The 21703-nt window shown below is 54.4% G+C and overlaps 3 protein-coding genes across 3 annotated transcripts; 1 reads left to right on the top strand and 2 right to left on the bottom strand.

Moving 5' to 3' along the window:
• Positions 1 to 540: 540 nt before the first annotated feature.
• On the bottom strand, positions 541 to 16155 carry ZFP91 (ZFP91 zinc finger protein, atypical E3 ubiquitin ligase). Its single transcript, XM_036384071.2, has 11 exons — positions 15479 to 16155; positions 14793 to 14818; positions 9175 to 9393; positions 8936 to 8972; positions 8394 to 8483; positions 7937 to 8059; positions 5777 to 5827; positions 5173 to 5251; positions 4782 to 4896; positions 4178 to 4277; positions 541 to 3857 (listed from the first exon to the last, which is right to left on the bottom strand). Exons 1-11 carry the CDS (start codon positions 15823 to 15825, stop codon positions 3347 to 3349), a joined length of 1698 nt encoding a protein of 565 aa, XP_036239964.2. The 5' UTR covers positions 15826 to 16155; the 3' UTR covers positions 541 to 3346.
• Positions 15988 to 16650, bottom strand: LOC129046713 (uncharacterized). The gene has a single exon (XM_054515075.1). The coding sequence runs from the start codon at positions 16648 to 16650 to the stop codon at positions 15988 to 15990; it is 663 nt and encodes a 220-aa protein (XP_054371050.1).
• A 2171-nt stretch (positions 16651 to 18821) lies between these two features.
• LPXN (leupaxin) lies at positions 18822 to 21692 on the top strand. The gene is made up of 9 exons (XM_036384562.1): positions 18822 to 18834; positions 19591 to 19694; positions 19807 to 19862; positions 20078 to 20183; positions 20259 to 20408; positions 20488 to 20661; positions 20735 to 20816; positions 21004 to 21152; positions 21233 to 21692. The coding sequence occupies exons 1-9, from the start codon at positions 18822 to 18824 to the stop codon at positions 21497 to 21499; spliced, it is 1101 nt and encodes a 366-aa protein (XP_036240455.1). The 3' UTR covers positions 21500 to 21692.
• Positions 21693 to 21703: the final 11 nt, after the last annotated feature.

Raw genomic sequence — 21703 nt, 5'->3', positions numbered from 1 at the left:
AGGCTGGAGATCCCGCAGCAGCCCCAAGCCAAACTGCAACCCAAACGCTGGCAGAAGGATCTGTGCCAGATGCTTTTAACCCCCCTTCCCCAGAGGGTTCTTGCCCTAAAGAGGGGCTGCAGATAAGGAAAGATATCCCAACCACCCCAGAACAACACCAGCCACCCCACAGGTGAGCTGCACATACCAAGACAAAAACAGCCCTTCGGGTTGGGTTGGTTTTTCCTCAGTATGTTTATTTTGGTTATGCATTACCCAGATCAAGAGTGAGAAAAACCCCAGGCGTTGAAAAGCAGCTTCCCATGAATACCAGTGTGCCTGGCTGGGGATCCCAGGGCTGGGGGATCCCCATATGCCCAGCAGGCTCCTTGCCACCCCGTGGCTACTGCAGCAGCTGCTGAGCTTGGGGAGCCCCTGGCCACAGCAACCCCTCAGCCACAGAGGCCAGTGGCCCAGGGCCCCTCAAGTGCTGCCCATGCCAAAGGGCCTCCTGCCCCCTCCAATCCCTCCCCAGGAGGAGAAAAAAATAAATACAGGGGAAAAAAATACAAAAAAGTTTATTGCAAACTACTACAATAATTTATTGAAGCAAACTGCATGCGAGTGAAGGAGAGACATCGAGGGGAGGAGGAGCTGCAGGAGGGCTGTGTCAGTTTTAGGGCTTCAGAGGGGCATGGAAAGGGAGCTACACATCACTCCTGCATCAGGGGCGAGCAGGCTGTGGTTAGACAGACAGGCACCTGGCCACGGCCAGAAAAAGAAAAGGGAGAGCTACAAGAGGTGTCATGGAAGGACAAGGCAGGGAGCGGCAGGGATCAGAGGTGTCCAGGCCGGGAAGCAAAGGAAATGTTTGATTTTGCATCCCAGAAGTGCAGCCAGGGGCAAACCCTGCTCCACTGGGGCGGACATGGGACGAGGCAGCCTCCCCCAGCCTGGTGCCAAGTGCTGGGTCACCAGAGGTGAGCAAGCCCTTGGCCCAAAGGCCTTTTAGTGCCATCCCTCGACCAACAAACCCCCAAGCTCTCCTTTAGTGTTCTGTGCAAGGCTCTGCCCAGCCTGCACCTCCCACAGGCACAGGGGCCAGCAGAGACACAGCTCCAGCAGCACCATGTCAGAAGGACAAAGCCAACCTGCCCCGAGGGCCACCAAGTGTCCCCAGAGTGCTGCCCCTTCTCTAGCCTGCAAGGGGAGGGGACCAGCTGCCACCCAGAAAGTTTCCTGCTGGAAACCACAGTAAAGCAATCCAAGAAAGACACTGGATCATCTCAACTGAAGGAACTGATTTAGTTTAACACTATTCTACCACAGACCTGCCACCAGGTGTGCTGGGCCCTCCCGTGAGCCAGGCTGCTGCCACAGTGTGACCACGGGATACCCACACCCAGGGCACGGGGCACCCAACTGCTCAGCCTCGATCCGCCCCTACACCAGGAAGTGCTTCGACTTGCTCTGACAAAGGTATCAGTGCAAGGGGGAGGAGGAAGGGAGGGGGAGAGGGGGCAAACCAGGACAAACAGCCTGAGAAAAGCCAGCATGTTTGGGCCACAGCTGGATTTCCAGGCGTCACAGCGGACAGAGTGGGTGTTCAGAGTCAGTTTCCTGTTAATCCAATTAAATTCCACATTTTATTGCGGTTTTCCAGACCCCCAGGTACCCGATTTCAACAAGCTGCTGTGTGCTACAGACCAACTCAGCTGATCTTGTGCTCAGACAAGATACTTCAGTTCTGCTCCCAACCCCAGAAACCCAACCAAAAAACAAGCAAATAAACAAAAAACAGGTTATTCTTCACCTCTTCCAAAACCGCTACGAATTCAAGGCCACTGAATCTCCACACAAAGTTTCAGAGAAGACCAAAAAAAAATCCAAGTCTCCATAGCAGACACATCTTATCCTATGTAAACTTTTCCAAGGGCTCAAAGCTGCCCTAACTACACCAGCAGGCAACACCTGACCCGCCACGTTTCAGGGAAAGCTGGGGTGTCTATGCAGAAAAGAGAAGCTTTCAGAACACGGCTACACAATCCCCCCTCAAAATGAGGGCAGGGAGAAAAGCTGACAGCCCCATAGTCCCACATCAATCTATTGCCTTGGATAAACAAGCCTGAGAAAACCAAATCCAGTCCCTGCTAACTGTGTCTTTGTCCAGACCTGGAAAGGAGAGGCAGAGTTGGATGAGGAGCACCACATCCCCCAGCAGCAAGTAGCTCACGGCTGTCCCAAGAGTCACAAGAACAAGTTCCTGGCTAACAACGTCCTTCCCCAAAAGGCTGGAGGCAAAACAGGCATTTAATACAAGGAGCTCACCCAGAGCTGGGAGGGAGGGAGAGACAGCCCATCACTCACCTCATCCTCCTGCTAACACGTTGCTGCAGAGACTCCCACTGCACACAGGCTCTTCTCCAGGGGCTCTCCCTCTACTCTGCAAAAGCTGCAAGACACATCTGACTCCAGAGCGCTGCCTTCACCTCAGCTCTCCCAGCTGCTGGCACAATGGCACTGGAGCTCCCTGCACTGGAGCCTACTGGGAAACAGCCTGAACCCCTTCCACCCCCGCCCCTAAGAACAGAACTAAAAAATACCGACCCTTTTTTAAACAATAAATAAGGAATCTTGTTACCACAACACAAAAACGAAGCATGTTCAAAGTGCAAATTACTGTCGTCAAACTGGGATGCTCCTCCTTGCCTCTCCCACGCAGGGCTCCTGTAGCCCCCGGGCCTCTCCAAGCAAACATGATCTACGAGCCAGGGCGTTCCCTCCCTCCACTTCCTGCCAGGGCTGGAGCAGGGGAGCGTGGTGGGAGCGGGATGTGCACTGCTGCTTCACAGCTCACCCTGCCGAGGGGCTAAAGTGCCAAACTCCCAGCCCCGGCCAGGAAGAAGGAGACTGCAAGGACCAGAGTGCAGTGGTGCATAGAAGTCGGGACCAGGGGCAGAGGGAGTCCTAAGGAACTTCTCCAGAGCACGTCCAACGCTTTTTAGTTTGCCAGTGGGGCCATGCCATGGAGCCAGAAAGGCAACAATTGCTTTGGGGTAGAGCGAGGGGTTTCAGCAGTGCCCCCCTCCCTTGGAGAAATCCGCCGCTCAATCCAACTTGCTCTGGCAATGGCAGCACGTGCCCCTTTCCACCAAGGGGCCGTGGGAGAGAGAGAAGTGGTTGGGAGAAAGAGGATGTGCTGTGATCCGCGCTGGAGGGGAGCAGACCCTTCAGTTATTTACTAGTATTGTAAGTTTTGTTTAACTTTCCTCTCTTTCAGTAAGTGCCTCCTCCTTTTTTTTTTTTTTTCCTTTTCCTTTTAAATACAGAGTCGCAACTGTCCCAGCACCCAGGTGCTCCCCTGCCACTAGGGTCCAGTGGAGTCTGAATCTTCAATGAGCACCTCCGTGCTGGCTCCCAGCATCTCTGTGTTCATGACCAGCCCCTCTGGGTTCGCGCTGCTGCCGCTGCCCACGAAGAGCTTGCCGTCAGCCACCAGGCTCACTCGCTCTGCCCCGCCACAGTAGGGCTTTGGCATTCCCTCTGGGCTCAGCAGCAAGCAATCTGCTGGGGGAGCACTGCCCAGGGGGTCGGGGAGCAGCGGGAGGCCCTGGCCATCTGTGGGTGGCACAATGGCCTCGGGATTAGTGCCCAGGATATCGGTGCTGGTGATCAGGGCACCCGCGTTGGCAGCCAGTGCTTCAGCAATGAGCACTTCGGGGTGACTCTTGGCTTTGTGGGCCACCACGCTGTCCTTCTTCTCGAATTTCTTGCCACAAATATTGCAGGAGAACTGGTAGAAGGAGTCTGCATCATGCTTCTTCATGTGCCAGTTGAGGGAAGCCTTCTGCCGGCAGGTGAATCCGCAGATCTCACACCTTGGAGGGGACAAGGAGGAGGTCACAACAAAGGGACATCCACACATGCTCATAAGGACAATAGTAGTGAGGTGGCAGCTCAGAAGAACAGCAGGAGCTCGCTAATGTCACTGCAGCTCCAGCTCTGATTTTATTTACTGAGGGCTTACTTTCCCCAGATCCACACCAAGACACGCCCGAGGAGCAGGTGACTCAAGTGTGTGTTCAAAGAGAGCTACAACACCAGGAGCAGGCTCCAGCCTGACTTGAGAGCTGCTCTGAAATGGGTGTTTCAGGGGTCCCTCAGAGCAGGAGGGCAAGGCACAGGCAGAGGTACTCACTGCAAGGGCTTCTCGCCCGTGTGGATCATCCGGTGCACTGCCAAGTTGTGGGAGCTCTTGAAGGCCCGGGCACAGTACTCGCAGATGTAATCCCTTTGATCTGAAAGACAACACCAATTGCAGCACTGCTCTCCCACAGACCTGCCCCTTTTCCCAACTCTCAGGCAGTGCAGGTAAAGCTGCCCAAGAAGGAGCAGAGCTACAAGTTCTGGGAGGAGGAGGTATCCCACAACACACCACAGCCGCAGATCTGGAGAGGAGAGGCACAATTAAGACTCTCCTAAGAGCTAATTATCCACTCCAACCAAAACTGAAAGACTGGCAAATTGGGATAAATCAGACTTTATCTGTTGAGGCTTATTCCCCTACAGAGCCCCTGAGTGATGCCTGCCAGAAGGAGAATTAAAACCTCTATAGTCTATTTCTTTCATTTGCTTAAAAGATGGTAATCCAGAAGACAGTAATACCCTGCTGCTGCTGCTGCAAATCTATGCCACCTGACTTGGCTTCACTCTCTGCAGAAGTCCCAGAGGCTTTTCCATTTTCCCTCTATCTGTTCACTGACCTGAAGAGGAGTTTGCATCTATTTCCCACCCCTCTGTACCTGTGTGATGTTTGGCATGACGCAGGAGCTGCTTCTGGAGCCGGAACAGCCGACCACAGGAGGGATGAGGACACACATATTTTTTCTTCAGTAAGTGCTGATATTTTATGTGATGCTGGAAAGAAAGAGTGGAAGTTTGCAGACTGTTCATGGCTGACTGAACAGCTGAGGTTCACTCAAGTTTAGATCCCCACTGGAAAATAAAAACACATATGGACATCCAGCAACCTGACAGACACTCGCACACACGGCTACAACTGGCCACAATGAAGTCTTCCAAAATGACAGCATCAGGAAGGGGTGTGAGTGCCAGTGGAGGTTTAGCTGCCTGTTCAAGCACCCCTTCTCTGCCCTCCCACGTGCCACAGAGGAAGTGGACAGCCCCACCAACCTGCAGGTACCGCGGGTGAGCCAGGACCGTGCCGCAGCCTTCCATCTCACAGCGCACATACTGGATCGGGGGCTTCTTCCTGGGAAATCAGCAAGGAGAGGGGCAGAGTGCTTGGCTGCTTCTACGGCCAGGTGATTCTATAGATATTCTATTTAGAATCACAGTTCTCTGTGCTGTGAGGGGCTGATGTGTCTCATGCCACAAATAACAAGTGCAAGCACAGCAAAGCACCACTGCTCCAAAATCCCTGCCTGGGCTGTGATACAGTTGCTGTCCAAGAGCCACCTCTTCTCCTGCCACTACTTGAGGGCTCTCCCTAGAGCTGGGAAAACCTCAGGAGACCCAGAATTGACAAAGCAATTCCTTATTGCTGGGCAATGCCATAGGAGGGATCAACTGAGAAGTGGGCAGGGGGCTGGTTCACTTGGAAGAAATTAAACCAGCACCTACAGGGGAAGGAGAAGAGGGAAGACAAGGCATGCTGCTGTTTTTGGTTTTTATTCCCTTTAAGGCAGAGAGATGGCTTTGGGACAATCCTTGTCTGCATGTAGGACACAAGGGAAGCAAGTCTGCAGAACACAACTGGGTTGAGAGGACCACTTACCTTCTCTTGGGCAGCCTTGGGCTCTTGTCATCCTTTCTCCTCCTTCCCCTCCTGTAACATGGATACAGAAACAGAACTGAGAGAAGCTTCTTTACATTAGCAGTGGGCAGAGACTTTGAAGTGTATGCTGTATCGCCTCATTAACTGCATGGTCTAGAAAAAAACCCGAGTGCAAGTTGGAGACAGATTTAAAAGATGGAGAATTCCAGAGAAATAAATGCTTCACACAGTTTGCTCTCTCAATACTTCCCATTTCCTACTGCATTTTTCATAAACACGTATTTTGCCAACGCGGTCTAGAACCAACAGTGCACCCTGTTTCCTCTGCTCTGCTGGGGAACATTCCACACCATAGGAAAACATCCATCTGCCTGGTCAGGAAGAATGGGATTAATGATCCAGCAGCTATTTTAAAGGGCTCTGAATTAGCCACAGCAGCTTCTGTACCTGTCAAGACAAAAATCTAGGCTCTGTCTGAGCAGACCTGTGCTCACATGTAAACTGCAGCCTCCCAAGCCACAGCTCTGCCCAGCTCTGCCTGCCTGATCCCATTGCTGCAGAGACACTTGGAGCAGATTGATGGAAGTATTTTCTACACTCTACTGAGACATCTGTATTGATGGCAAGCCAGGAACACGCTGAACACACACTCAGCATTCAAGCCAAGCCCTCAGAAGAGCCACAGGTTTTATTACGCACAGAAAGTAGTGTCTGATTCAAACAACAAAACCTCAAGCCTCAGAAAGCAGTCTCCAACAGACAAAAATGTTCTCAAAATATCAGCCTCCTCACTCCTCTCCACTGTGAATCAGCAGCAGCTCAGGAACAGCAAGAGAAATTACACCACAAGTGTGCAGCAGGTCAGCAGAGGGAGCCCGGGCTGTTCCAACCACTCAGAGAGGAGCTGAGGTACAAAACCAGCTCCTTTTTCTTTTTTTCCCCTCACATTATCCCAAAGAATGGCTTTGACACAGTCACATAAACCCATCTCCCTCTGCTGCCAGGAGGAATGCTTCAGCCATGAGTTCCAGGGACAGCACACACCAGAAGGTGTCAGCAACTGGTGACTGACTGGGTGGCAAAAGTTTATTGTTTACTTCTTGAAAGCAAGGGAAAAACAGCTGATTTTCCTGACCTCTGGTGAAGTCCTAACTGTACAAAAAGGACACTTACCACACACACACAAGGTATTGCAGTGACAAGACATCCCAGTGTCTGCCCCCAGCACACAGCAGGAATGCTGCCCTTTCCCACTGGCTTTCAGGATCTACTTGAGGCATCACAAGGAACCCATTGTAAGGACACCCAGTGTGGGAACTCAGCACATCCCTCCGGATGTCCAGAGTTACCAAGAACCCTGTCGGGCTTGGTTTTGATCCTTCCAGCGAATTGCCAGCTTGGCATAGGGATGTGAAAGCCACACAGGTTTGAATGGTGTAATAACAAGGTGTTCACAGGGTGAAAATGTAGATTTTAGGATTTTTGGTATAGGGGTTATGGGGACAAGATGGAGGAATCAGGGCATGTTTAGTCCTTCTTTCTTCTTGTTCTCCATTTTCTGCTGTGATGTTGGCACTTAGAAATTGGTTTAGAGTAGAAGTGCACTGTCTAACATAGGTGATAGGTATTGGAAATTAAAAGTAAATATGATATACGTAGTTTTTAGTATAAAAAGACAACACCACCTTGGGGGCAGTGGGGAGTGCTTGTGGCTGCCATGCTGAGTGGACTTTGGCTAGGCAGCAAGAAAATTTTGTAGATAAGAAATAATAAAGAACCTGAAGACCAAAAAAGTGAAGAGTCCAGACTCATTCTTCCGAGTGCGGGCTGCCACAGAACCATCCCACACATCTCGGGGCAGAGAACAGACAGCCGACCCGAGAACCCTGAAGTATTTCCCACTGTGTGGTCACACCCAGGGAGGCTGACTAACCACAGGATGATGAAAAACCCCTTCACTTCAGCTAAACTCTGATTTTTTTGTAGCTGAAGACAGGCAAGATGTGAGGGCACAGGATAAACAGCGCTGCCCCATCAGCTGTCAGGCCCAGAGGAGGAGGGGGATGGGGGGAACCAACAACAATTAAACACTGTTGTACACCAGCAAGAATGCAAAACACACAGCACACACTGGCATGCGCAACTGCAGAGTTTACTTACTTCCTTGGTGGTTCTTCATCCTCCTGAAACTCATTCTCTTCTTTCACTTCCACTTTAATCTCTTTCTGCCTTTCTTTTTCCTCCTTCCCCTTGCTAGCTTTTCTCCTTTGCTTTGGTGCTTCCCTACGAAGACACAAATACAACACCTTACTCCAATACTCTTCCCACTGCCTGCTTTTTACAAAGATTTCAACAAAAACTGGACCCAAGTTCAAGTCTGTTCTTCAATCCCACTTTCAAGCAGAAATAAGAACCAGGCTTAGGGAAGTAGCCAGCAGCCAGCAAGGCTCTAAAGGCTTCAGTCCCTGAGACAACAGTTCTGGCCAATGCAGGCCATGTTTAGAACCATTCCACCAGATCAACTAGCACAGGTGCTTGGGGGCATATTAAGCTAATTCAGGTAACATGCCCATATTTTTTTGGTCTAAACCCCCAATAAGTACATAATCCAATATACTTCTCTAGGTGGGGCTTGTAGGTCTCATCTCTGGGATCATCTTTGAAGGGAACTTCTTCCTCACTGATGAGCATCTCCTCATCATCATCACTGTTGGGAGAAAAGGAGAAGAGAGGACTTTGGCAGCAACAGCTTGGCCACTACTGCAAGAATAATATCTGTGCACCATTCCCCAGCATGGGAAAGACACTATTACACTGCACTTCCTCATCCAGCATGACTGGGGAAAGGTACCAGCCTGCACTGACCAAGGAGCACAGTGACAACCAGAACAGGCCAGGCAGAGCTGTGTCCTCTCCTGAGCCCACCCAACCACAGCAACAAATCTACCAGGTGGAATGCCCAGATCAAATCTTACTATCCATTTTTCCACAGTATCTCCCAACATCTGTGCACACTGGAACTGCAACAGCAAGGGGCCAAAGGAGACAGAGCTACTGTCAGTCCCATGGATCATTTCACACTAACATTTATTTTCAAGCGACTCAGGCCCACTTTGAGACACTGAATAGGAAGAAACACCACAAAATAAGATGTCCTACCTGACTCCATCTGGAGACTGATGCTCGTCTGTGACCACTGAAAGGAAAAGTCACCATTAGGTTTCAAAGTGTGTTCGCTGCAGTGAGCTCATCTGTCTCACGGTACCTCCGACAACATTCAGAGCCGGGAGTGCTGGTGGCAGAAGGCACCCGTGACAAGCAGCACCACGCCAGCACAGCCACACGCCCCGAGTCACACCCGCAGCCCTGACTGTCCCCGGGCCTTCCGTGGCACGTACCGTACTCCAGCTGGTCGGCGTTGGGCTCTGACTTGCAGATGAGCTGCAGGGAGGCAGCCTTGGCTCTGGAGGCGCGGGAGTTCTCGGGGTCGCGCTGGCGGGCGGCCGCCGCTGTCCGGCTGCTGCGCCAGCTCCGGCTGGGCCGCGCCGTGCCCACGGGAGAGCCATGGCTGAGCGTGCCAGACACCTCCTCCTCCTCCTCCTTCTCTTCTTTGGGAGCTGGAACACACAGTGCAGGGTGTTTCATCAGAGTACAAAACACCTAAATCTCCTCGTTAAATCGCACCTTAAATCACAGCAGCCCCTGTTCACGCCTAGAAAGGCTGATCTGGAACAGAGACTAGACGGAGCTAAATGGATAAAATAGGTATTTATTGAAAGGCTCAAAAGGATACACCTTGGGCAGTGTATCCTGCCAGGAGGATACACTGGCAGGGCCTGGCCAGACCCAGAGCCTGGCCAGGGCTACGCCCAACACGAATCCAAGAATGGTTCCTGGTCACGAGTTTTTACGCTTTTCTAAGTTTTGGTTCATCTACATATTGGGTTCAATTGTCAAGTTACAGCTCCAGGTCATGAAGCCTCACCCCTCTGGCTTGCCCCCTTCTCTTCACTGTTGTTTCTGCTTTTTGGGTAATGGCTTTCCTTGATTCTCTAGCTGGGAAGGGATTGTTTTGTCAAAGTACCCCGTGAAGAGAACTTACTAACATCTAATATGAAGTTTTGGAGTTACATACCCGGTAGCAGAGAATATGAAAAATATAGAAGCTAAAACCCAAGGCATCACTGCCTGCTGTGGGAACCTGCTCAGCCCCCCCAGGCCCTCACCTCAGCAGACCTTCCCTTAAAACTCTCCTCACATTCCCTCTAAGGAAAGACACTAATATTTAAAAGCAGCTTGTATTTCCCTTGGATAAAGGCTTCTAAGACAATGATTTGCGGGCTCTAAGCACAACAAGAGACACTCATAAAGCTCAGCAAGTGCTTTATGAAAGGCCAGCTTCAAAGTTGGGCCATGTGAAAAGTCGTGTTTAGAGAATTCCCCAAACATATACTTCATTGGAATTGTACACCTGGCAATATCCCAGAGGGATCTGAGCTGGATGTTTCTGGTGCTGTGCTAGAGCAAAAAGCATCACAAATGCTGTTAGCCTGAGGCCTCCACACTTATTTACAGCTTGTACAGGTGGTTTCCTTTTGGCTCATGGCTGGTCTCCAAACATGCTTTGGCAAGATAAAGAGAACTGGCTGAAATGTCTTGTGAGCAAGTTAATCCCTTAAAAACTAAAATTCCCGAGTACAGTTCATTTGATCACATTTTTTGGCACTTGCTGTGACACTGGGCCGTCATGAACTCAACACCCTTTGAAATGTTACAGCTGGTCACAGAATGGTTTGGGTTGGAAGGGACCTTAAATCAGCTCATTCCAACCCCTGCCATGGGCAGCAACACCTTCCCCTAGCTCAGGTTGCTCCAAGCCCTGTCCAACCTGACCTTGGATACTTCCAGGGATGAGCAATCCACAACCTCTCTGATTCCTCCCAGTCTGCAATCTCCAGTTTTACATCAAGCCTTCTGAACCAAATGATCCTTTTTCTCCTAGCATGTAGTTTGCTTTGCATTACTCACTGTCTGATCCTTGATTAACAGGGTGGGAATAAGCAACATTTGGCTGGAAAAGCCTGACTGGAATCCCGGATGTGAGGCATCACACTGTGTTGTAAACCATCAAGCTGTGTCTTGCACGTATAAACCTCACCATCAGAACATGAACTGCACCCTCCTGGATTTCTTTAGCAGATCTCAAGGTGACTGCTGCATGTTCTCAGTCCTTGTGGTCAACATCTCATTTTTGAATGCTAAACCAAACCCAAAGACACTTGAAACCATCCTCTATAAATTCCCCCCTCAACCCCTACTGTGTTGCCAGGGATAGCACTGCTGCTCTGGAAGAGCTGTATTCCTCCCTTGGAAGATCGGGCATTCAGCTGATAATACTTATCATGTTAAAAATCATGCTTGCAGAGCTGAAGCAGTCCTGCATCAGAGCACACCCCTCACCCAGCAGCTCTGTTTCCCTCCTCTCAAGTGAAGGTCTTGGATAAGCCTTTTCCCAGGATTTCTTCTTCTACTTCCTGTGCTTCAGGTGTCTAACAGATTCAGGGCATTTTCACATGCAGAGAATACCCAGGTACCTCCCAAACCCCATCCTTAGGAGAGAGATGTATCAATTATTTACCTTGCCACACAGCTGACAGTGATACAGAGCTAGGAGCTGAAAAACCTTCCAACTCCAGACCCTCCCAACATGGTCCCTGGTCCCTATCCAAGGGTCAGGGCTGCACCAGGGAACTTCTGTCTGTCAAGTGTCCAGCTGCAGGAACAGCTGGAATCAGCCATCACCAAAGCCCTTGCTCAAAATATGGGAAGTCCTAGATTGGAATAAATTTTTGTCTCTTTTTCCTTCATCAAAAATAGATTAAAAATCACGAGCGAACGCCAGTCCCTGGGAGAAGGGACAAGGAAAGGAAACCTGGAAGGACACTCACAGTGAAGTTGTGGCTTTGTTTAGACAATCAAAAGACAAGACTCTGAGCACTGCTCTGCTTTTCAACAGAGCTGAACTTTGATTTATAAGGCATTTGGAAGCTTCTTACTGACCCTGCAGACAATTTCAGAAAATACATGTGTACAGTTAGGTGAAAAGAAAATAAACTATTAATTGCTAAGTTAAAAAGCTTCTATAAAAATAAATGCACCACAACAAATGCACACCTCTGGGATTTAAGGAAGCAACCACACAGTGGGTAAGGCACCAAACACCTGCTTTCATAATGGCATGGACAAAAATGAAACTCAGGAAAAATATCCAAGTGCAAAGCTCTATCCAAAGGGCTCTTCCCCACCAGAGCACTGTGGAACTGCACAGATGGGATACAGGAAATCCTTGGAGGGTTTGGTGCTGAGCTATTTAAATTCAGTGCGTTTTTATACAGTTTGGTTTTAAAAAATGACATTGCTTTCTCCAAACACTGACAAAGCCTTAAGGGAAAGCAATGCTCCCAAAAAGAGCATGAAGCATTAAGAATAAAACTCTTTGGTATAATGTGAGTCCTCTCTGTACAAAACCAATTGCCACTTCCTGAGCCCTAAAGTTTTCCATCTTTTTTTTTAAATTTGCCAAACCTAACTTGTTTTCTTAGCAAAACCCCTGGATTTGAGAATGGGCTTCCAGGGAGGTGACTCTCCTGACTAAAATGAAAATTATTCCCACAAGAATACAGAGCGCTGTGGGAAGGCAGACGTGAATTCTGCTACACAGCGACTGCAGCTACACAAATTCATTTGTAAGCTGAGATTAAACGTTCTACTTATGCATCCAATATTCCTTCAGGCACACGTTGGGAAATCCTGCAACTGCATGACTAAGCAGGCAACAGGGAATAGCCAGGGAGCACAGGCTGACACTGCAGCTGCCCCGTGGTGACAGTCACACTCGGGCTGTGACACAACACAACACACACACCTTGGGCTCTGATCTCCCTCCAAACTCCCCGTCAGACCTGCACAGCCAGAACTGCCCAGGGGATGCAGGAAAAGCCTGATCCCATGGCTTTGTACCATGGCTGTCCCAGGGAATATTCCCAACTGGATTTAGCAGTTGACAGTAAAGGCTAATACTGCAATGCAAAAAAAAAAAAAAAAAAAAAAAAAAAAAAAAAAAAAAAAATCAATTCTGTATCAGGGAACACAAGCACAGAATTCCAAACCTTCACCAGAACCACTCAGCACCTTAACCCAGCTCCATGCAGGGTGAAAGGACAAATGAGATTTTGCCTTCCAGGCTCACAGGGGGCTCCTGGCTACCAAAAACCCTGTTGTGCAAGGAAAGCTGCTGCTTGCTTACACTAGTCTGGCTCCTTGAAAAATCTCTGCTAAAGCCCAACAGAAGGAGGAGGGAGAAGCTCCGCCTGCTCCTGCACAACCTGTCCAAGGAAGGAAGGAGGAGGAGGAAGACACTCCTCAGCCTGTTTCCAGGTTCCCTCCAAGCAGCACAAGGTGCACAAGGGCTCCATCCAGCGTGCAGCCAAGACACAGGAGTGCAGCTTCCTCACTCCTGTGCTCCTGTAGACTAAAAAGCAAACCAGAAACAAACAACCCCCACCCCCCACGGCACAGACTTCCTCTGGCCCAGAAGTCAGCACTTCCCAGTGCCAATTTCCACGCAACTATCCCTACCATAACTTTGGCTGCAAATGCAATTGGGAAAAAAAAGAGCCCCAGAAGTTTAACAAACACTTTTCCCACTCTCACCTTGAAGCACAGCTGAAACTCTCAGAGGCCAAGTTAAAGGCTAAAATGGCTCGAGTGCAGAGAGCCCCCAAACCCAGGAATTTCAGTCTGACAACTTTCACTTCCTGGGGTAAAAATGGGAATATTCTGCCCGTTTTCTACCACTGCCAATGAATATTTCTCCTTAAACTAAAAACCAAGAAAGTCTTAACTCTATAGACATACAAAGCTAAACTTTTTTAGACATTTCAGCAACTCTGCTTTGACATAAAAGCCTGAAGCTCTGACATTATGCTGCCCACCCTGTACACAGTGAGGGGTAAATACACACAAGCAAGATCTAGACTCAACACACAGTGGTTAATTCTGCTTCAGTCTATAAAAACACACCTTGGCAGCTGGAACTGCGATGGATTTCCACACCCAACTGGAATAAAGTCTTGTAGGAGGAAAGCTAAAGAGTTACCAAAACACGAGAATAACAGCAGCCTCCGAGACAGAGCTGCTGGCAAACAAACCCGGGCAGCTCCAGCAGAAAAGGGAATTCATCGGCACAGGTGTGTGACCTCCTTTCCTCAGGGCTTCATTCTGCCACAATTCTCTGGTGCCAGATCAAAAACAACACTACACAAAGCCCTCTACTTGGACCTGTTTCAGAAGTCATCACCAGGTAAGGAGCAAAGCCCACTGGATTTTTTTTTTTTTTTTTAAAACAAGAAATTTTTAAATAGGTGCACAAAGTTCACAGTGTGCATTGGAAAACAAAAGCTCTGCTAAAGGTTGCAGATCCCCACAGCTGGGGCTTTTGTGTTCAGACCCTACTCATGCTCCCAGTTCTAAATAATTTTCTCTTTTACCCCTGAAGACATCAGCCTAAAAAATCCATAATCCACTAAAACTAGAAAACAACAACTGTGAATATCTGAATACTCTGATTTCCACACAACTATCCCAGGTCTCCTGAGGATCTACTCCTATATTCCTGAGCACAGAACAGAAGTGAACCCAGGATTTGCCGACTGCTTGGGACTGCTGTGCAACAAGAGCTGTCAAACCATGGAGCAGCTCAGCCTCATGCTCCAACAGCCATGGAAAACCGAGTGCTTTTTGGGACAGTGAGATTTTGCAGGTTGGGTACGTGCCAACAGCAGCAGCTTATCACAGTTCCACAGTCTTGAGAGACACTCAGAAAGAAACTGCACATCACCCAGCACTAAAATATTCTTTAAAAGGAAGATCCAAAAAGAGGATTGGGCTAAACCATGGGACAACCCAGACTTTCTAGATGGAACACGACACCAGGAGTGAACAATTCAACTCTTACCTTTACCAGCGACTTTATCTGTGGACCTGAAAAAAAGCACAAAAGCAAGTGTAAGAGCCAGACTCTATGGGGTGGGCAGCAACAAGGAACTGAATGACATGGAGATGAGCCCCAATTCCCCAAAGCCGCGGTGCCTCTCTATAGGATCATTGTTTTCAACCCCTCATGCCAAGGTGGATTGTTTCAGCCGCAGGAAGCTGAGGGGAACTACAGGAATATCCAGCAGCAGAGGCCCAGCCATGCCCAGGACAATTAGGAGTGATCCAGGGGGGTTGTGTGCTCAGAACAGGGGAGAGCAGCTGCACTTCCGAAGGCTCCGGTGTCCCGCTCAGGACCGAAAGCGCAGCGAACGCAGCCTCTCCTCCCGGGAAGGAGGATCCCACCGCCTCCCTCACCCGGACCTTTGGCAGAGGGAGCCAGACCGCGCTGGCGCCGCGGGGCACCGGGACAGCGGCCGCTGCCCGAGGGCGCTGCGCAGCCGGCGATTCCCGGGACACGGCCCTTCCTGGGAAGGGACCGGCGGGGCCGACCCAGCCCGGCCGGAACAAAGGGGCAGCGGCGCGGGGCACCCCACAGCCGGAGGCAGCCCTGGGCCCGTTCGCGCGGGTCGGGCAGAGACCGCATCCCCCCCCTTGCGGCCGCGACCCCCGGAAGGCGCGGGCGGAGCCGGCGCTGCAGGGACTCACCCGGCCCGGGGGGCCTTCCTGGCCGCGGGCGGCGTCTCGGCGGCGGGCTGCTCGGCGGCGGGCCGCGCCCCAGGGCTGCTCCGCCGGCGTCGGGGATACTCGGCCTTACGGCGGCGGGACGCGGCGGCGGCGGCTGCAGCTCCCCCCGCGGCCGAAGCGGCGCGGCCGCGCTCCCGGCCGCCCCTCAGCACCCGGCTGCCGCCGGACTCCTCCCCCTGATCAGCGGCAGGCGGCGGCGGCGGACGGCGGCGGCCCGAAGCCGGCGGTCGGTCGGCGGCGGGCGGCGGTCCCGGGGCGGGCGGCGGCTCGGCGGCGGCGCCCCCCGGCTGCTCGGTGCCCGCCGGCATCGGGGCGGCGGCGGCGGCGGCGGGGCCGGGACGGCCGCGCTCCACCCTCGGCCGGGCACGCCCGCCCCCGCCGCCCACGGCCAATCAGCACCCGCCGCCCGCCTTCACGCGCGGCCCCTGCGCCCCGCCTCGTGCCCGCGTCCACCAATCCGCAGGCGGGACTCAGGGGACGGCCCTGCCCCCCAGGACCGAGTGCCCCCGCCCGCCGCGCTCACGCCTTTCCCCGCCGCTCTCGCGCCGCCTGGCCAATGGGCGGCCCGGCCGGGGCGGGGCCCGCCCCCCCACCGCCGATCGGCCAATCAGGGCGCTGCTCCCGCGCGCGCCCCGGACTCGCACCGCCTCTCGCGCAAGCGCTGCCACGGCCGATGCGCTCGCGCTCCCGCTCCCCCCCCGGCTGGCCCCGCTCGGCGCCCACTCGAGCGCGGCCCCCGCCGCCGCCGCCCCGCAGGCCCCTCCGCCCGGACCGCCCGTCCGCCGCGCGGCCGCCGCCCAGGCCCTGGCTCCGCAGGGCTCCCTACCGCCGCCGCTGCCTGCGCCCCTCCGCCTGCCCCCGGGCCCCTTTGCCCCTCGGGCGAGGCCTGGCAGGGGAAGCCGCTCGCCGCCTCGCCCCACGCGGCTGCTCCGTGCCGTGGGGCTGCGGCGCCGCCCGTAGTACCGGCGGGGCCTGGCGGCCGAGCCGCTTTTTGCTACCGCTTCTCCTTTAAGAAAAAAAAAAAAACGCCCCGTCGGGCGGCGGGTGAAAGTCGGTGACAAAATGGTGGCCGGCGCAAGGGGGGCGGGGCACATAGCCCTGGCCCCGCCTGCTTCCGTCCCCCGGCCGCGCATGCGCGGAGCCTGCCGGGAGCTGTAGTTCCACCGGAGCTAAGGTAGTGCCAGTTCCGCGTTCCCGGCGGTGTCCCCGCCGATAACGGCGCCTGAGCAGGAGCCCCGGGAGCGGCTGTGCCGGGGCACCCTCCCCCCCGTGGTCTCCAAGGCCCGAGTCCCTCCCCAGAACAATCCTAGCAGCACCTGTCCCACAGGAACTGCACTAACACATTGAATCCACACCAAAACACCAAAACTTCGCCCCCGCAGACGCTGAAGGCACCTCCCAGGAGCGGGTTTTGTCACGGTCACCATTCTGTCACTTTCCCTGCTGTCCCAGCCGCCCTCGGTGGCTTTTGGACCGAGCAAGATGTTACACCAGGCCAGGACCTTGGGGAGCAGGAGTGGGGTGTGCTCTGGAGAGGAGGGTTTGGCCAATCTTACCCAGTGCTTTATGACAAGAGAACAAAGGGTGACACTTTCCCAGAACAAGGTGCTCTTCATCATCCCTCGGGAGACAAAAAGCAAAAATCACTGGGGTTCAAAGAGCCTGCAGCATTGAGCTGGAAAATCCTGTTTGCTGAACTGGTTCCCAGCAGTGAGAGGGCTCCGAGCGCCTGCTGCTCCCTTCTGCTTCTGCATTTCAAATCCTTTCTGCTTCTGCATTTCAAAGCCTGAGCTCTGCCATGTTCCTAGAAAACAAAAGTGTGTCCAACAGTTCCTGAGAGAGTGCTAATAAACCCCCTCACTGTGGAGAGCCACATTCCCCTGAGCCAGACACTGGGAAGGATGAGAATGTCCTTGCATTAAAGAAAACCTTGGGATCCTTGCACAGGGATTCCTCCTGTCCCTGCTTTTTGTCAGCCCTGTGCCAACCTGTCCCTGCCGTTGTCATGACTGATTTCCCCTCTGCAGGCAAGGCTTGGGTTACTTAATTCTTGTTGGAACAGGGGAGCAGAGCTCAGGGCAGGGCACAGCGCAACCTCCGGCCTCTGGGTTCTGTAAGGACAAGTTTTAAGGTATTCCAGCTCCAGATGCTCGCATGCACTTGGGCTCACACATCGCTAAATCACTGAGAAAGCTAAAAATAGCCCAAAACCTTCCGCAGGCAGGAAGGTTCTGTGGAGTGCAGAAAGGGAAGGCCTGACACCAGGATGCCATGGCCAGGCAGCCCCAGCAGTGACAGCAGCAGTGCCTCCTCTGGGCTTTGCGGGGCTCTCAGCATTCCTGGCCTGAAACAGCCCGGATACAGCGGGTTGGTGGCCCCGGGGCCTTTTCCTGAGGCGGGGTTGGGCTGGATATCCCTGCTGTGAGCAGATGACAAAATGGAGTCAGGAATGAAGTGACCCTGAGGTGGCAGCTGAGGGGCTCAGCTCCAGCCTGTCCCTCCCGTGGGGGCTCAGCAGTGCCCAGGAGCAGGGCCAAGGCAGGGCCAGCCTGACCCCTGTGGGTGCTGGATGGAGTCTGTGGCTCTCAGCCTTTGCTCCCAAGATTCTTCTGGCTGGGCTAAAGAGGACCCAAGCCAGGACCTGGTGACGCTTTGTCAGGGCTGGTGGCCAAGGTGACAGAGATGTTGTTGGTCACCTACCAGGTGCTGCCTCCTCCAAACACCAAACAAAAGCCCAAAGCACACACCAAGCCATGTGCACCCACCTCTGGCACTGACATCCCCCCAGTCCCTTGGAGCTGTTTCCACATCCACTGCCTGCTCCCAGCAGTGCCAGGAGATTTCTCTGCCAAAAAGGGATTTTCTGTTACCTGGGAATCGATGACGAGGCTCCAGAAGCATCCCCCAAAGGCAAGGCTCTGCTGGAAGGTGACAGCACTGCTCCATCATGCTGCCTCAAAGTTATTTCCATCCAGCACAGGGACGCCATCCCTTGTCACACATGGCCGGTGGCTTCTGGACAGGACTTGGGTCAGCAGGACATCACATCCTGGCTCCTGGAGCTCCTCGGGCAGCCCCTTGGCCAGTTTCTCCCCTCTGCAGCCCCTGCCTGGGCTGTTTGTGGCTCCCTGTGCCCCAGCTGTACCCGTCACACGTGGTGTGTGCAGCCCACAGAGGAAACCCTGGGTGACAAACCCTGGCGCGGGGGGCGGAGGCGAGACCGGAACAGAGCCGGCGCAGCCTCTGCTGCCATCTCAGCACCTCGGGGGGCTGCCCCTGCCCTGCGACCCCACACCAAGGCAGGATGGAGGATTTGGGTAAGTTGGGCCTCTCCAGAGCTGATCCTGCAGCCAGGCCTGGCTTGGGGTCACATTTTTGGCAACTCCGGGGAGCCTCTTCCTTCCTGTACCTCAGGGCCGGGAGGGGATGACACTGAGGGGCAGCCTTGGAGCCCTGCTCCCTCCTGTGCCTCTCCCATCCCACAGCAACGACGGGGACGGTGGTCGAGCGAGCACTTGGCCAAAAATGGAACCAGCCTGAGAGCAGGAAATGGGCTGAGGCAGCGCCACAACCCTGGCTGCATCCAGCGGGAGCTGGGAGCCATCCCTGGCCTGGGGTGGGGAACTGGGCTCAGCGGAGCAGCCACACTGCTGGGAGCATTCCCTGTTCCCAGTGTCAGGGACAGCCAAGGCAGAGGGGTGAAAGAGGAAAGGGAAAGTGCTCAGCCCACCTTGGGGGAAGTGGTGCTCTGGACACACAGGATGGGCCCAGGGTGAGCTTTTCCCTGCCAGGGCTTATGCTGGGTCAAGCTGAGGACTGGCAGAGGTTTCTTTGCTGGTCAGGGATGGTGTGGGGAAGCAGGACTCTGCCCCACTCACACTCTTTGGGAAGGTGGGCACATCCTGCACTGGGATGGGGGCCTCAGGGAGGGTGCTCAGGGCCCTTTGGGGCTGGCAGCTGGCCAGCAGGACCTGCTGCAACCCTCCTTTTGCTCCTTAGATTTTGGGAGCAGTACAAGACCGCAGGGTGGGCAGCTAGTGGCTGTGGGGCCTGACCTGGGTGTCTCTGTGCAGATGCTTTGCTGGAAGAACTGGAGCAGAGCTCCTGCCTGGCCTCCAAGGACCATGCACTGCAGGGACCAAGCTCCTGCCAAGATGCCCAGCATGGTACCCCAAAGGTAATGCCTGGGCACAGAGACCCCTCAGCTCATGATGGGGTGGTGGAGCTGGGCAGTGGAAGCTGCCAGGGGAGCACCCTGAGGGCTCTGCCACAAGGGTTTGTCCTTTCAGGTGCCACTGCCACCTCGAGCTCAGCCTCCAGGAGAAGGTTTGGATTCAGTGTACAGGTAAAAACAGCCATGGGAAGGCAAAGCCATCTGGGGATGTCTGTTCCTTGCTGGGATTTGCCATCCAGGGTCACCTGGGACAGATTGTATCCTGCATACCTACAGTGTTCCCTGTGGTGGCCTGTGGGAAAGGGCTGGGTTGGCAGAGGTGGAGGGGATCTTAGTCCTGGCCTTGGGGTGGATACCACAGCATCTCCCCTCTCTGCCATACCCAGCACCCCTGTGCCAGTCCCAAAGCCGCTGCTCCCCTCGCCCCCACACACGGAGGCTGCCCGGCAGCTGGATGAGCTCCTGGCTGACCTGGGCCACACGCAGAGCAAGGTGAGCCTTGGCCCTGGGCCACCAGGCTGGGGGGTTTGGCCCTCACCCAGACCTCACCATGCTCCTTCCTGGCAGCTGGCAGCTGCAGGGCAGGGAGCTGGGGTGTCCACGGAATCCTCACTGGACAACATGCTGGACAGCCTCACACGGGACCTGCAGGAGCTGGGAATCGTGGCCGCACCTGCCGGTGTCTGCGCCTCCTGCTGCAAGCCCATCGCTGGCAAGGTGAGCCCTCACTGCCAGCCTGGCACCCCTGGGCATCCCCCGGAGCCGCCCTCACAGCCCCCGTGCCTCCTCCTCACAGGTGCTCACAGCCCTGGGCAAAACCTGGCACCCCGAGCACTTCACCTGTGCCCGCTGCGGGCGGGAGCTGGACAAGCAGCCCTTCTTCGAGCAGGGCGGGCGGGCATTCTGCGAGGAGGATTATCACCAGGCCTTCTCCCCGCGCTGTGCCTACTGCGCCGGCCCCATCCGCGAGGTGAGTGAGTGAGTGACCCAGCCCCGGCCTCCCCTGCCTCCCCCCAGCCCCCTCACCTCAGCTTTTCCTGCAGAAAGTCCTCGCGGCCCTGGAGCAGACCTGGCACCCCGAGCATTTCTTCTGCGCCCACTGCGGGAAGGTGTTTGGAGATGAGGGTATGTGCCAAGGAATAGGTGCGGGGGTCCTGCCCACACCCCAGGTATCCCCTGCTCTTGCACTTATTGCCCCATCCGACAGCTCCCCATAGTCTCTCCTTTGCCTCCTATCCTGGGTACCACCGTGTCCATATCCCAGTGTGAGCCATCCCCAGGTGGGTGCCCATCCCAAATCCCCTCCCTGCAGGGTTCCTGGAGCACAATGGGAAGCCGTACTGCCACCAGGACTTCCTGGCCATGTTCGCCCCCAAATGCCAGGGCTGTGAGCGCCCTGTCATTGACAAGTACCTGTCAGCCCTGCAGGGTGTCTGGCACACCGAGTGCTTCGTGTGCACGGTGAGTGGGACGGCGGGGATGGATGCACGTACTGGGGGTGTTTCCAGGGCCACGCCAGCCTTCCCCTCTCCTTTCCCCAGGAGTGCCTGACTGGCTTCAGCGGCGGGTCCTTCTTCGAGCTGGAGGGGAGGCCCTACTGTGAGCTGCACTTCCACCAGCGGCAGGGCAGCATCTGCCACGGCTGTGGCCGCCCCGTCACCGGGCGCTGCATCACGGCCGCGGGGCGCAAGTACCACCCCGAGCACTTCATCTGCTCCTACTGCCTGGGCCGGCTGCACAAGGGCACCTTCTGCGAGCGCGGTGACAAGATGTACTGCCAGCCCTGCTACGACAAGCTCTTTCTGTGAGCCCCAGGTGCCCAGCAGGCAGCCTCCCTGCCTGGATGGCCCCCGCATCAAGATCACTGTCCCTGCTGACCCAAACACACCTCACATCCCACCCATTACACATGCCTGGTGCTGGTCCCACTCAGCCAACTGTCCCCAGCTTTGCTGCTGCCAAGCCAGGCATCATTCCTTGCCCCCCTCCCTGCAAGACATCCCTGGCATTGC

This window comes from Molothrus ater, chromosome 6 (assembly GCF_012460135.2).
Source record: "Molothrus ater isolate BHLD 08-10-18 breed brown headed cowbird chromosome 6, BPBGC_Mater_1.1, whole genome shotgun sequence".
Classification (NCBI taxonomy): domain Eukaryota; kingdom Metazoa; phylum Chordata; class Aves; order Passeriformes; family Icteridae; genus Molothrus; species Molothrus ater.
This window is presented reverse-complemented; position numbering and strand designations above follow the sequence as displayed.

Bases quoted from the DNA above. Each gene is read 5' to 3' on its own strand.
- ZFP91 (XM_036384071.2), bottom strand. From the start codon at position 15,825: ATGCCGGCGGGCACCGAGCAGCCGGGGGGCGCCGCCGCCGAGCCGCCG. The intron at 5,252-5,776 runs GTAAGTGGTCCT...CTGATTTCCCAG, and splicing joins CCAAGGCTGCCCAAGAGAAG to GAAGAAGCCCCCGATCCAGT. The intron at 4,897-5,172 runs GTTGGTGGGGCT...CTTTCTTTCCAG, and splicing joins CTCACCCGCGGTACCTGCAG to CATCACATAAAATATCAGCA.
- LOC129046713 (XM_054515075.1), bottom strand. From the start codon at position 16,650: ATGCGCGGCCGGGGGACGGAAGCAGGCGGGGCCAGGGCTATGTGCCCC.
- LPXN (XM_036384562.1), top strand. The intron at 19,863-20,077 runs GTAAAAACAGCC...TGCCATACCCAG, and splicing joins GGTTTGGATTCAGTGTACAG to CACCCCTGTGCCAGTCCCAA. The intron at 21,153-21,232 runs GTGAGTGGGACG...TCCTTTCCCCAG, and splicing joins CCGAGTGCTTCGTGTGCACG to GAGTGCCTGACTGGCTTCAG.